The sequence below is a fragment of the Triturus cristatus genome, chromosome 11, assembly GCF_964204655.1.
Source record: "Triturus cristatus chromosome 11, aTriCri1.1, whole genome shotgun sequence".
In the NCBI taxonomy this organism is placed as follows: domain Eukaryota; kingdom Metazoa; phylum Chordata; class Amphibia; order Caudata; family Salamandridae; genus Triturus; species Triturus cristatus.
The window spans coordinates 890,205,119-890,220,398 of record NC_140594.1 but is presented as its reverse complement, the minus strand read 5'-3'; the positions used below and the strand labels follow the sequence as shown (position 1 = coordinate 890,220,398).

The following is a 15,280-nucleotide window of genomic DNA, read 5'->3' as shown; positions in this document are numbered from 1 at the left end:
CTGGACTGCTGATTTGTGTGTACCTGAAAAATGCACATTGGCAAAATAATTCGGTTTTTCTAAATGTGACTTCTGTGAAGAAGTGTTTAATGAAAGGTGGATTTTGGAGAAAGTTGCTGGTCACCTGTGAGCGTATCCAGGCACTGAGTAGGTGGGTGTAGGCGTGCAGTGAGGCTGTGCTTCAGTACAGGCAATCTTGATGGTCCCGCAAGAAGACTAATTGAAAAGCCAGGTATTCAGCTTCATGCGGAATTCAAAAAGTGAAGAGGCGGCCCTGATTTGTTTGGGGGGGGGGGGGGCGGGAGGGGGGAGGTCGTTACAGGATTTGGCAGCTTGGTAGGAGAATGTTCGGCCTTCTGTTCTGCTTCTGTGGATGCGGGTGTGTGCGAGCGAGAGTGGTGTCGAGTGAAGTTGTCTGATGGGTTGGAGGAAGTGAAGCCAGTGATTGAGGTATGCGGGTCAAGTGTTGTGTAGTGACTTGAATGTGCGGGTCAGATGTTTCAACTGACAGCGCTTTTAGACTGGAAGCAGGAGATGGTGTGGTGTGGGTTCAGCGCAGGAGGTAGAGGACGAGACTGGCTGTGGAATTTTGGATGGTTTGAAGACTGAAGATTAGTTGGATGCTGGTGTAGAGTGCAATGACGTAGTCCAATCTTTCTTGTGATTAGGGCCTGCGTGAGGGTGCATTTGATGTCCAATGGGAGCCTCTTGAAGAGGTTACATAACATTCAGAGGACGTGGAAGCATGAGGTGGTGACGGAGTTGACTTGGGACTTCATGGTGAGGTTGGGGTCCAGGATGAGGTCTAGGTTCCTAGCATGGTCGGTTGGGGTGGGTGTGGGTCCAAGTTCAGAGTGACACCAGATGGAGTCCCAAGGGGAGATCTTATTTCCAAAGATCAGCACTTCAGTTTGTCGGTGTTGAGCTTGAAGCAGTTTTCTTTCATCCAATTGGCCACGCTGGTAATGCATTGTTTGATGTTGGTCTTGGTGGCGACGGTGTCGTCTTAGAGGAAACAATGACCTGGGTGTCGTTAGCGTAGAAGAGGACGTTGATTCCATGGGAGCTGGTGTTAGCCAGAGGAGTCAAGTACATGTTGAAAAGTATGGGACTGAGTGATGATCCCTGTGTGACTCTGTAGAGGAGGTCTGTGGGTTCTGATGTGAATGGCATGTTGTTGGGATGAATGTATTTTATTCCACTAAAAATGTGTTCGGCCACCAACTACAACAGCCTGTTTTCATAAGAGTCCAAATCTTAAACAAACATGTCAATCCCATAATCTGTATTTCATATTAGCAAAGAATTAAATTACCAGTTCTATTGATTTAGCATGTGTTACTTTTACACTTTCAAACACAATACAGTGTATCAAGCACGCAAATATTCATTGGTTCAATAGAGTGAAAAATACTAAACAGTTCAATATGCAAATAACCCACATGTGCCTACTCACTTTTGCTGTTAAGATCATGAGGCAGAAAGTAAGTACGGCAGGCATCTTGATGATGGATAAAAGCAGCGTGTAGGTTTCCTTAATGCTTTGAGTTTCTTCTTTGGGTGGCTTTCCTTTACTATTTTCCTTTTTCAAAAAGGCAACCAGGGTGGTAGTTATTAAAAATACAGCTCCCCAGAAAAACATGAAATCTGAAAGAAAACCAGACTTTTCAATACAACTTCAAAATTAATATAAATGCTCAATGGTGTCAAACTATTGGATTCAGAATAGGTTAGACTTCAGTCATCAATTTCGAGTCAGGAATTTTCTTATGTGAATTTCGCCACTTGAAAGCACACAGATAACGAGTGAGAAAACAATTGGAAGCAGAAATATGGCAGAGCAGGGAAAATGAAAGGCATACAGCAAACAACGTACTTTAAACACAATTAGTTCAAACTAGAGGCTGACAAAGTTTTTAAACTTTGTCCACAAAGTCAAGTGAGTTTGTGAAACGTCCTTAGCAAAAGCTTCACACACACAACAAAACAAGTTTAGCCATTCTGTGGCATACCAGCAATTACAATTTACTGCTGCAGGATGTCCAGACTATGAAGGGCGGGACAAGGTGCAGCAGGAAACCAATCTGTGATCACAACCACACTGGTTGAAAGGGTTGGGAAGTTGGACAAGCTTCACATGTGTTACATTGACGATGGGTGAGTAGGGAGGTCTGGTGGAGCAAGCAGGGTCAGGAGATCATGGGTCCTTGTGGGGTTCTGGGATATGGTTCCACAAAGGGGACTTAGCAGGGAAGAGAGGCCTTGAGGAAATGGGCAGAGGTTGGGACTGAGGTAAGTAACTTTGCAAGTTCTGCACTATACAAATAATTTAAAGAGTATTTTTTAAAACAAATTAAATTACAAGTTGGCTGACTTAATTACTTGACACTCCCCAGATTAGAATTTAGCTCAAGAATGAAGACCATTCTTAGGGCCAGATTACGACTTTTGGTGGTGTGTCCCGCCCGCCAGATAAGTAATTTTGCGATCTGGCAGGTGGTCAGCTTGGCAGTCCTGCTGAGGTGCTGTTTAACGGCTCGCTGTGAGACCACCAATGCATGTTCCTGCACAGGAAGGAACGCACAATGTCGTGCCTTTCTTCCTGTGCTGGAACTGGGGGTGCAAAACTACAGGGGGGCACAACATGTGCCCCCTGCATAGGGGCAAGAGGAAGCCCTATAGGTCCACCTTTTTTCCCTTCACCACCAGCAGTTACATGGAGGAAGAGCCTCCACGACTGCTGGCAGTGAGGAAAGTCGTTATATGCTTCACAGTGCCTCAGGCCACCACCATGTATATTGTGACCCTCAGACCACCGTGGAACCGCCAGGAAACGTGGTTACCTGGTGGTTGGGGTGATGAAATGGCGGTCTGACTGACAAAGTCCTCATAGGGCAATCGGACCGCCACCATCGCATCCTCGCGAATCTGGCAGTCCTCAGACAGCCAGACTCGTAGTCAGGCCCTTCCAGTAAATACAAATACAAAATGGGGTAGGGAGTTGTATTGAGTATATATTAATGTGCACATGTTTGGAACTCTGCTATTACCTTGTGGTATCTGAGGCAACAGTGGCAGGATTCAATCAGCTGTCAACGGTCATTTGTGATCCAGTCACTGGCATGGTTGGCGTCATTGCTGTGATTCCTCATTTTGGAACAAATACCTTGTTCACTTAAAGTGGGAATTACAAACAGGAAACAACATAGCCAATAGCATTGGTTTTGGAATTGCATGGCACACAGACTCATACAATTCACAAATTGTAATGAAGAACTAAATACACTTTGAGAATCATAAACTACAACATATTAACATAGACTATACCACCCTGTTAAAATAATAAACTGACAGTGAAAAATAAAAGTTATAAGAAAACATAATGCGTTGGAAAAGCCAATAAAATAAAACAAACCAACTTAAAGTACATATCCCCTTACATCATAAACATAGTAGCCATAAAGACAGTCACACACGTGCATATAAATCGCAGGTACATGCATTAACCAACACACACACAAACAAACGCCCACACACACACACACACTTGTATGTAGAAACCAAGCCATACAGGTACCAATGCAAATGGCCAACAGATTGAGGAATCCATGCACACAGGCCTACAGACACATTGACCAAGTGATATGTAAGATCCCTATTACACAGGCCAGCAGAGCACATATAACACACACAGACATTGAATGTGAAAGCACAGAGGTACACAATAAATCACTCAGTTACGGAATGGAGAATACACACATAGGCACAAAAGGATGGTGGGACAAAAACCTACAGAGGGAGAAATGCAGATGGCTGGGCGGATTCAAGCCTAATCTTTAGAGACTACAAAGATTAGATTTCATGTGAGATACAGAACGGAGTAGTGTACTAACGTTGATTCAATCTTTAGCTTCCACTCAGAGGAATCATGCATTTTGAAGACTAACAGAAATTTATTCATGCATGTGTACAGATCAATGCAAATACTGGCACCCAAATATTCAGACAACCCATGGAGGCACCAACAACGTACCCACAAGTAAAACCAACAAATACATTCTACATACCCTGGTGTGTAAACAGAGGAATCGATGGAGGTGTTGCCTGACAAAACAAACCTTAGACGTATCAATTCCAAGTTATCAACACAGTCACCCATAGATATTGACATGTATGTACAAAAGATATGGAGGTATCAATGCCCAGAGATCATCAGACATCACAGGCAACAAATAAGAAGGAAGCCTTATACTCAGAGGCACCCACAGACAAAACCTTGCACATAAAACCACACATGGTTGGTGGATCGGAGGAATGGACAGAGTAGATGGACGAATGCACAATGTTTGAGTAAGACATGCTTCACAACCACCTAATGTTTTGTTCTTCTATAGAGGAAATCAAATTTGAGGTGCAGAAAGCAGAGGTCAGTCAATGCTCATTAAATTCTCCTTGTAGAAATCGATTCTACTGAAAGAATTAATCCACCAGATTTTATGCCACTTCCAACTCTTTCTCTCTTTCAAGTGATTGTGTATTCCTAGTACAACAGAGCACTCGTTCATTCTCATAAGCATACACAAACTCCATTTTAGGGCCTCCATGTACACCAAAGTCTGTACACCAATGTCACGGTGTTGTATCAACCCAAGTTACACTGAAATCATTAACTTAACTGTATTAAATGGTTTTGTTTTTGATAATCAACTTTATTGTTATAATAATCAAAGAGAACAAGAAATTCATCGGCAGCAAATCATACTCATTATACACGCACAATGCAATCCTTGAGAATGACAGATCTATAAAAACAGTCCTGGGATGGATAACTCACCAGCTTATATACGACCACATACAGGATAGATAAGACAACCTCAGGCCCGCAGTAGATTAAACCATTTGCCCCAGATTCTGCCAAAGAGTTCAGGACAACCCCTAGCCTCGAAAAGAGGCTCCTCTTGAGTACCGCACCAGTCCACCCCTCTCCTCCATCTCCGCACTGTTAGGGATTTAGCTTGGGACCAGAGTGCCGCGATGTCGCGTTTTGCCACCGCCAACGCCGTTCCCAGGAAACGTTTCTCAGCCCGGGATCCATCAAGGCCGTCAAACACCCCCAGGAGCATGCGCAGTGGGTCATGGAGCACTTCCCACCCAAGGGCCTGCGTGACCTCAAGCTCCACCCCCGCCCAGAACGGCGCGAGAGCGGGACATTGCCACACCATGTGATAAAAATCAGCCGGGGCCTGTTGGCAACGTGCGCATGATGAAGAGGACCGCAAACAAGCCCTGTACAAGCGTCCGGGGGTGAGGTAAGCCGCATGGAGATAATAAAGTTGGACGAGACGCAGCTTGGAGGAGGTCGTCAGCGTTTTGGGGGCCATAAGGGCATCCCTCCAATCCGCGTCCTCCATGGGACCCAGCCACCCCTCCCAGCGAGCGCGAAGGAGGTCCAGGCCCGCGGCACCGTGGTTCACTAGGAAGCGGTAGATCCGCGACACCCCCCCTCTATCCAGGTTCCCCATCATCACTTGGGCCTCTAGGGGGCTGAATTCTGGGAAGGATGTGGGGGAGGGGATGTGGACCTGAAGGGCATGTCTAAATTGTAAATATTTGTAGAATTGGGAGGAGTGGAGGGAATGACGGTGTTGTAAGTCTGCGAAGGATCTGCATGGTCCCCCACCCAAACATCTCCCAGAAGCGAAATCCCTATAAGGTCCCACTTGCGAAAGTCCTGGAGAGAGGAGACCTCCGCCAGCCACGTCCCACTCCACAGAGGTGTCTGTCTGGTCAATTTCCGGTTCCATTTTACATGCCTTAGCGCAGCACGCCAGGCCACAAGCACCGCCCTGGTGACCGGGGGGAGAGCCTGCGGGACTGGGCTCCCATACAGATAGGCTTGGAGCTGCAAGAAATCCAACGCCCGGAGCTCCACTCTGTACGCCGGATCGGACCAGCCGCCCGCAAACCAGTCATGGAGCACGATAAGCTGTGTGGAGTGGTAGTAGAGGTGAAGATTAGTCACCCCCATGCCCCCGTCGTACGGTGGTATGCGGCAGTGTGCCAAAGACATCCGCGGCCTCTGTCCGCCCCATAAAAAGGGGGCAAGGACTCCGTCCAGCTCCCGAAACCAACTCCCTGGCAGATACAGGGTAACATTCTGTAGTATGTATAGGAAGCGGGGGGAGGACCATCATTTTGAAAAGGGCACTCCGGCAAAGAGGGTTGAGAGGGAGAGATTGCCAATTTTTTAGGTCCGCCTTTGCCCTAGTGACTAGAGAGGTGATATTCAAGGCCCATTCAAGCTCCTGATGTAGAGCAATCCATACCCCTAAGTACTTAAAGGATTGCCTACGCAGAGGGATAGATGTTTGTCAATCGAAGCACTCACGTGATGGGTGCAAGGGGACCAGCGTGCATTTTGCCGAGTTGAGTCAGAGCCCGGAAATTTGCTCAAAGGCCTCGAGAACATCCAAACATCTCGGGCCAGAGCACGCGGGGTCCGCCAGAAAGAGGAGAACGTCATCCGCGTATAGAGCTACTTTTTCAATCTGGGTCGGATCCCAGACCCAACCCCGGATGAGGGGGTCTTGGCGGATGAGGCAAGCCAGGGGTTCCATCGCCAGGGCATAGAGAAGCGGGGAGAGCGGATAGCCCTGGAGAGTACCCCTCTGGATAGGGAATGGCTCTGGGAGCACGCCGTTAAAAGGACCCTAGCCCTAGGAGTGGAGTATAGGAGCCGGATGAGACGTCGGAACACGGGTCCGAGCCCCATCCTCTCCAACACGTCCGCCAGATAACTCCAATCTACCGTATCGAAGGCTTTCTCAAAGTCTAGGAAGAGCAGGGCCAGATACGGGGTGAGGCGGTGACGGTGTGCAAGAGCAAGGTGGAGGCGACGTATGCAGTGCCTAGTACCTCGGGCTGGCATGAAACCACATTGGTCAGGGTGCACCAGCGTTCGCAAGATGGGGCTAAGTCTCTGAGCCACTACAGTGGCAAATAGTTTGATCTCCGTATTAATGAGGGAGATAGGGCGGTAGTCCGCGCAAGCAAGGGAGGGCGGCTGCGTCTTTGGAAGGACTACTATAGTGGCCACATCCGTCTCTGGGGGGAAGGACCCCACCTTCATTACATGGTTGAACAACTCCACCAAGTACGGAACCAAAGTGTCCCGGTAGGTCGCATAATATTCCTGGGGGAAACCGTCGGGCCCGGGCGTTTTGCCGGAGCGCAGCAGTGAAATTGCCCCTTGAATCTCATCTGCTGAGATGGGGCGGTCGAGAGATTCGGAATCCGACGGGGGAAAGACAGGGCAAGTGAGTCCCAGTGTCGGCCAATAGGGCCGCCAGGGAAGACTGGGGGGCTCGGGCTGTGTAAAGCGTCGCAAAGTAGCCGGCAAACGAGCGAGCAATGTCCCGGGAGGTGACGCAGGGAGCCCCTCCATCACCCCGGATCTCCGGAATAATACAGTTGGCCCTGGGGTAAGACACTAAATTATGCAACAGTTTGCCGTTTTTGTCGCCCCAGCCATACACTCGTGCGATCGAGGAGCGCCAGAGCGTTTTGGCAGATTCCATTGAGAGCTGACGGATCTCCTCCCGGATCAAAGTGAGCTGCCGAGTGGAGTCAGCATCATCATGGTCCGATTGGGCGCCTTCCAGCCGCGCCAGCCGGGCGGACTGCTCCGCACGTTGCGCGTGGACCAGACCCCTACCCACCCCTCGCATCACCGCCTTGCCGGCCGCCCACGGGGTTCCCGGCGAGGAGACCGAGCCCACATTGGTGGAGAAGTAATGTTTCAATTCTTGCCCGAGGGAGTCAACAAAGTTTGCGTCTTGCAGGAACCAGGCATTCATCCGCCATACCGTGCGGCTGCCATTACAGGGGTTTCCAAGACGGAGGGAGACGGGGAGTGGTCTGAGATGCCCCTCGGTAAAATCGCAGCCCCGGACAGCAACTGACAGTCTGTGGCAGGTAACAGAAGCAAACCAATACGAGAGTGAGTGTGGTGAGCTGCTGAGGTGTGCGTGTATTGTTCCGTGCTGGGATTCCACACTCTCCAGGCGTCACAGAGGCCCAGGGCGGAGGACCAGTCAGATAGTCACTTCGCAGAAGACGAAACGAGAAACCGATGGGGCGCCTGTCGCGTCGCGCAAGGGCTGCAGGACCGCATTAAAATCGCGCCCAACCACCGTCAGACCCTCCGGAAGGGAGGCGAAAACCAGCGTTGGGTGATGAAGGGTGGAGGCCAAGCTGGCGGGAGGAATGCAGGTACACAGAAGATTAAGGGGGAGCCCCTCGATCATGCCCGTCAGGGTCACATACCAGCCCTGCGAGTCAGTTTCGACCCGTGTCAAGGTGAAGGGAAGCCCTTTCCGAAGCAGTATGGCCACCCCCCGGGAGCCTCGAGTGAAACCAGAGTGCCAAACCCTATCGAACCCATATCAGACGAGGAAGTGACATCGGGAGCCCAGGAGGTGCGTTTCCTGCAGGAGCAGGACATCAGGGGCATGCCGCTGGGCGCTGGGAAGAACCACAGTGCGTTTAATCCGGTCCAACAGACCATTAACGTTCCAGGAAAGGATGTGCAGGGTCCTACGCAGGGTGGGCGCCATCCTGGTGGGTATTGTGTGCCACGGATAACAACCGCGCGGGCACCCCCAGGACCCAAGGGAGACAGTGATCCTTGCCCGGGGCCGCAGCGCATGGGACGCGTGGGCTGGTGAGACGCGTGACCTCGAGGGCAATTGTGCGTGCGCGTCTACCAATGAAAACAAGGAACAGCGGCCTGTGGGCGGCTAAAAACAACAAACATTCAGAGGACAATGGTCCCTCCCCCCTCCCTTTCTCCCCAACTCCCACCACCCTACACTTCTGAAAAGGAAGCATCTGTCGCCCTGGAAAGAAACAGTTGAAAACAACCACCTCACAAACAGACTAGGTGCTAATCTAAAAAAATTAGCGAAACAAGAACATGGTGAAGATGGACCCCCCCTCCTTATGTACTGATACAGAATCAACCTCCGCTGCCATGACACCTTGGGCTACATACGTCATGGATAGCAAGTAAGTCCGGGGAGAGGAAGAAGAAGTAGGTCATTCAGCATGTGTAGGCCCCGGGATCAAAGCACCCCCCCCCCAACCAGCACAAGTAGGATGAGCGAGCCATAATTGCTGCCAGCCAGCCAGAGATGTAGTTAGAGGACTGGTCCCAATACCAGTAACAGTCCCGAGGCTACGTCGCCTCTGCCTGAGAGATCGTAGGAGCGGTCGTACACCAGAGCTTAAGAGGCATTTTTGGAAGTGTTCGATGCCCGTCTCTTTCAGGCTGCTTCATCGTCACCGGAGCCGTGGAGCGCCGGGCTCCTGGAAAGGTGGGAGTCAGATATCACCTGACGGGAAGCCTCTGCGGGGCCCGGCTTGTCGTTCAAGTCCGGCAGCGGGGCCGGCGGGTCGGGGGAACCAGAGCCAGAGTCGAAGCCCGGGAGCCAGGGCGCCCAGACGACACACCCGGCGACGGGGACATCTCCCCCCGACGAGCATGTTTCCTACGGGACCTGGTCCGGCGCCTCTGAGGCCGGGGTGCAGGCGGGAATGGACGTAATGGAGCCCTCTGGACGGGAGAGGAGGACGACCGATTCAGGAGGGGCCGCTCCTCCGTGAGCCAGGTCCAAGCCGCCTGAGGGGTATCAAAGAAGAACGTTTGGTTTTGAAAGAGGACCTTGAGCCGGGCCGGAAAGAGGAGGCCGTCGCGAAGACCCATATTCCGGAGTTTCTGTTTTACCTAGTCATAGGTTCGCCTCTGACCCTGCACCTCCCTGGTGTAACCCGGGAAAACCATGATGCGCGCATTCTGAAACTGCAACGGGCCTCGTGCTCTGGCTGCTCCCAGGATGGCATCTCCAGCCCGGAAGTTAAGGACCCTAAGGATTATGGGTCGGGCAGGTGCTCCGGGCGGAGGCTTAGCAGCGGTGGGCCCGCTCGACGGCAAACCAGGGCGAAAGAGAGTCTTTAGGTATCCACGAGCGCACCCAGGTTTCCACAAATGTGTCCACTCGACCCTGTTCCACTCCCTCAGGAAAGCCCACAAGGCGGAGGTTGTTGCGCCGTGACCTATTTTCGGCATCCTCGGCCCGGCCATGGAGCTCCGAGGCCTGGGTCTGAAGACGTGCCACCTGGGTCTTATGTTGGCCGATGTCGTCCTCCACAGTAGAGATACGGGCCTCTGCCTCTGTGACCCGAGCCGCCGCGTTGCGCAGATCTTGACGAAGGAGGGCCATGTCGACCCTTACTTCTCCAATCTTATTTTCAACAGATGTTTGCGATGCGCCTATCGCTTGCAGGATGGTGTTGAGGTCGCCCCCGGGCGCGCCCGACCCGGCGGGTGCCCCACCGCTAGGATCTCTGTCCGCCGTGGTGAATCGGTCCATTTTCGTTTGGGTTTGGGAGGCCGAAGCCTGCAGGGTGCGACTCTTGCCCATGGCCACCCGAGCCAGAGCCTCCCGACACCGGCCGAGGGTGCAACCCGTCCGCGGAGTAGGAGGGGGAGCCGCCGACACACAGACCGGTCGATACTCAGGCCTGGGCGCCCGAGATCCCCGCCACCGGACCCCGGGGAGGCCGTCTCGGCCTGACGGATCAAGCGCCGGCGATGGACTGCAGGCTGCGTTCCAGCGGAAAAGGGCCACCCCCACAGGCGACTACTGTGGCAGCAATGTCCATGACCGGGCCCCCTGTTCAAGCGGAGCAACTTCACCCCGAGGGGGCAGGAACGGACGGGCCGTTCCAGGGGGGTGAGGCCCGGAGACAGGTGTGAAGGGGATCCTCAAACTCCAACCATCCGGTCCGAGGAGGCCCCCCCCCGACCGGGAGCCCCGTGAAGGGGGGAAGCAAGGCCTGCAAGACCAACCAGGAGGGGCAGGAGGTGCCCTCACGCCGCCACCCGATACGGTGGCCGAGATCCACCCCAACGCTCCCCTCCAGAGGCCTCCACCAGCCGAGGATCAAGGGAAGCACCCCCGAAAATCCGAGAGCGCCGGAGTGCCCACTGGAAGCCCCACAGCGCCGGAAAGCAGGCCCGGGCAGCCCAGGCGAGCATAACCAGTGGTGAGCAAGGAGCTAGCCGGTCGCCGGCTCTGATGGAGGATAGAAGGACCTGGTCGCAGACTGTAGGGGGAGCAGAAGCGTATGGCGATAAGGAAGGGAGAGAAGGGAGGGCAGGGGCACCAAGTCACCCGTCCGCCCCGCCCCCGACATAGTGGCCGATCCCCAGCCCCCAACCCCGCTCACCAAGAATCTCCACAGCACAAGCAGCGGGTCCCTCGACTAGTCCCCGCAGCCTCCAGCGACCCCGGGAGCCCAATCAGGCCCCTAGCCGGGCCCAGAGCCCGCCCCCACCACCCGATCTGGTAGCCGAACAACCACGCACCCCTGGGGGGAAGCCCCGTTGGCGCCGGTCAGGGGGCCCAGCAGCAAAGGCCAAGTCACACTCCACCACGCCACAGGCCAAAAGTCCCCCACAGGCCCTAGGCAGGCCCCTATGTCCCTGGGGCGGAACTGCAGAGAGCTGTGCGTGGGGCCCCCCTAGGCCGCGGCGACGGGCAGGCGTCCAAAGGAGCCCATGGCCTCAGGCCCCTTCTGATGGTAGAGCATGTCCAGGCCCAGAGGGGAGGAAGGGTGCCAACGTAATCAAGGCGGAAGGCCGCCGCAAGGGTGGGCCGAGACCCACAGCCCCAGCCCTCCAGGCCTCCCCAGAGTCAGTCCCGGCCTCTCTCTGTCAGCTATTGTATGGGCGATGCTGGGCAGACAGAGCGACTCTTCTCAAGCCCCCCCCCCCTCCAGCAGCAGTAACTGCACCAAGCTAGTCCACCACGGCCCCGCCGGCTACACCCCCGCAGGCCAGAAGTCTGCCACAGGCCCGTGCAGGCCCCTATGTCCCCGGGGCTGAACTTCAAAGAGCTGTGCGTGGGGCCCCCCTAGGCCGCGGCGATGGGCAGGCGTCCAAAGGAGCCCATGACCTCAGGCCCCTTCAGATGGCAGAGCATGTCCAGGCCCAGAGGGGAGGAAGGGTGCCAATGTAGTCAATGCGGGAAGGCCGCCGCAAGGGTGGGCTGAGACCCACAGCCCCAGCAGTCCAGGCCTCCCCAGAGTCAGTCCTGGCCTCTCTGTGTCAGCGATTGTATGGGCGATGCTGGGTAGACAGAGCGACTCTTCACAAGCCCCCCCCCCTCCAGCAGCAATAACTGCACCAAGCTAGTCCGCTGCAGACCCGCAGGCCGCACCCCCCGCAGTTCAGGCCTCATCGCGCGGGGGAGATGGGGGAGAAAAACATTGCAGCACTCAGGATATCCCGTGGCCCGCAGGTCTCAGGCGCGGCCCGCCACAGTTCAAGCCTCCCCCGACACCGCTGCCCGACCCCGGCAGCCGAGCACCGTCGCGCCCCAGGCACCGCTCTCACCACACATCAGCCGACGGGCCTGGGCAGACACCCGCTGCCTCACCGCAGCCCCGGGACAGCCGCTCCCCGCAGCTCACAGCCACTGCAACGAAGACTCCGGCCCAAGCGCCCCTCCGCCGCCACAGCCAACGGGCGTGTCACTCCATACAGAAATCCTCAGCGCCAGAGCTCCGCAGTGCCGGAGCGGGACGCCGGCGGGGCCGCCATTTTGTGAAAGCAGCGGCCGGCCAGGAAGACAGAACTGGCTGGGAGGCTCCGATCTGGGACTCAGGCACTCCGATGCAAAGCAGGTAAGGCCTAGAAATTGCTGCTATGAATGTCAAAGGTCGATGCTTGCAGTTGGTGGCAGAGAGAAGGCGGATGACGGAGGGGGTCCAGAGCACTCTCAAAGTGCGACCGCCATCTTGACGCCTTCAACCACGCCCCCCGAACTGAATTTAATTTTTAATCCAAAGAATACATTAGGCGTTTTATGGTATTGGCAAACTCACTTAGTAACTAAGGAAAGAGTTTACAATTGGAAGTGAGCAACAGTTTGCTGAAAAATAGCAAACATTTTACAACATGAATTATTTTTCTCTGCTTGTCATTCATTTTTATCTCCCTTTTTATATCTTCCTGCATAAACTTGAGAAACTGAGTAAGGGAAGAGCTGATGAAACACTTTGAAACAAGGACTTGTTTCAGCCAAGTAATGACCAGTCTCATAAATAGTCTGTGGAAAATATATACATATATATTACCTACTGTTGGTCGCCAGTAAGTAATTCTAGTCAGGACCTAGTTTCCAGAGGCAAAGTGTTTTTGCTTTGCTAATAACGTTAGTGCCTTTTGACAAATCTTCACTGAATTTTCAAAGCTAGCTTGTCACTCACTTCAGCTGCGAATCGTCACGCGGGGGGCCAGGAAAAAGTGGGGGTCCCTAGACACATTTTCCCCATGCAATTTCCTATAGGGATTTCAGACACAACTGCAGCCTGAACCACTCAACGGAATTACACCAAATTTGGACGAAAGCTAGATCTTGGTACAGAAAGCGTGCTTTTTGTGATCTGGTGTAAATCGGTTCAGTAGTTTTTGAGTTATTAAAGATTTTTTTTTATAGATATCTGGGCAGAGCCTGTGCCCAGATCTCATTGTGAGATCTGACTGGCTGCCAACACTTCAACCTGGAAGTGGTGTCAACCATCTTGGGACTCGGACTCAGCAAAAAACATAGAGAGTTTTATTCATGTGAAGTTATGCGTTTGCCAGTCCCAATCTTCCTGCAGACTGGGCTCTCTTCTCCACTGCCCGATTGGTAAGTGTCTACACGGACTAAACTGCCTGCCTTCAGTGCTGCGTCAACAGATGGTGACTGCCAGCATGCTGGGTGCTAGAGAGAGCCATGCAAAGAGGAAGATGCAGCGTGAATTCATATACAAAATTAGAATGGAGAATAGTGGTACCGCTAAGTAAGCAGGGGGCAGTTTAGGAATTTTTTATTGTAGAAGTGCAGAGGCTATGAGGGTGGATTGTTATGTTGATCAAATTTTGGAGAGTGGAAAATACACAGAAAGGTTCTTAGTGCTAAGGGAGAGGGACGGGACGGGGTTTCTTAACGAGACGATGGTAGCGGGAGAACCAGGTTATTGGAAAAGCAAGGTAAGGATGTAGCTTTTGCCTGAACTTAGTAGGACAGGAAGTAGATTTGAGAGACATTGAGAAGGTATTTCAACCCTAAGAGCAGCAGTACTAATCTTAGGATTTTTGGCTGGGTGCTTCAGCACCACCCTTTTAGTTGCTTGGCTAAAGACACTAAAAAAAGGTGACCAAGATTTATTTATTGTGTATGGTTCGTGAACTGTTTTGTGAATCTGGTCTCGTTCATTCACTACATCTGCAAACATCAAGTTCTCTTGGCATGGTTACTAGGTACTGTGTGGCTGAGCTCATGGTTGCAGGCCATGCTCCGCAGGTATTGATGGAGATGTTAACGCAAATTACATGCAGTTGTTAAAGTAGAATTTGGTCAAACACGAAACATTTACTGAAACAAAAAATTGTAATAAACAGTATGGCCGACCTAATACTGCATGACTTTATGATTTCCAACGTGGAGCAGCACGTTTAGTAGGAAGAGGTAGATAAGCGAGTTTTCTCTCATCTAAATTGGTTGCCATATGGAATGACATTCTGGCAGGTGAATCAATTACAAGCACATGCAAGGGCTGGATGGCAAAGCACTACAGCTTGTCAGATATGCTTAACCATGTGGTCTTAAACTAGGAGTAAAATACTTATATTAGACGCAGTTCTTTAATTTGTTGAACTCATTGCATACTTTTTATCATGCAATTCAGTCCTGGTATGAAGTTGGATATACAAGTAATCTGGCATATGCCTAAGTATTCCTCTGACTTGCCTACATTTCTCGGGTAAGGCTGTCAATAGAATGACTTTGTTCCATGTCTGCATGTCTTTCTGAGATGATCCTAACACATGACTACAGTTCTGCCAAGTCATTCCATATTGTAAGACTATACTTCTGCCAAGTTATCCCATGTTGTATCTGCCAAGTCTGGGCTTGATAGCCAGTAGAACACGGACTTCTGGGACACTGTAGTTTTGCCTTTTGTATTTTAAGTGTGGGTTCCAATATACAATCATAAGGAGTGCTATTGCCTAAAATCGCCATGTCTGACTTCATGTTTTGTACTTGGCATAGGGCCTCCAAGAAGATTTGACAGGGAGCCAGATTAGGCTGAGGCTCTCATAATGCCTTATTATTAAGACAGGTATTGTCTTGTCCTGACAAATGCAAGGATTAATTTATATAGAAAT

The 15,280-nt window shown here is 52.2% G+C and overlaps 1 protein-coding gene across 3 annotated transcripts in view; it reads right to left on the bottom strand.

The window, feature by feature from the left end:
• Positions 1-15,280, bottom strand: part of SLC33A1 (solute carrier family 33 member 1) — a 324,811-nt gene that overhangs the window by 130,746 nt on the left and 178,785 nt on the right. For all 3 annotated transcript variants that reach the window (XM_085634792.1, XM_085634793.1, XM_085634794.1), the window contains one exon: positions 1,457-1,647. In XM_085634792.1, coding sequence (XP_085490918.1) covers positions 1,457-1,647 — 191 coding nt within the window. The remainder of the gene's footprint in view (positions 1-1,456; positions 1,648-15,280) is intronic.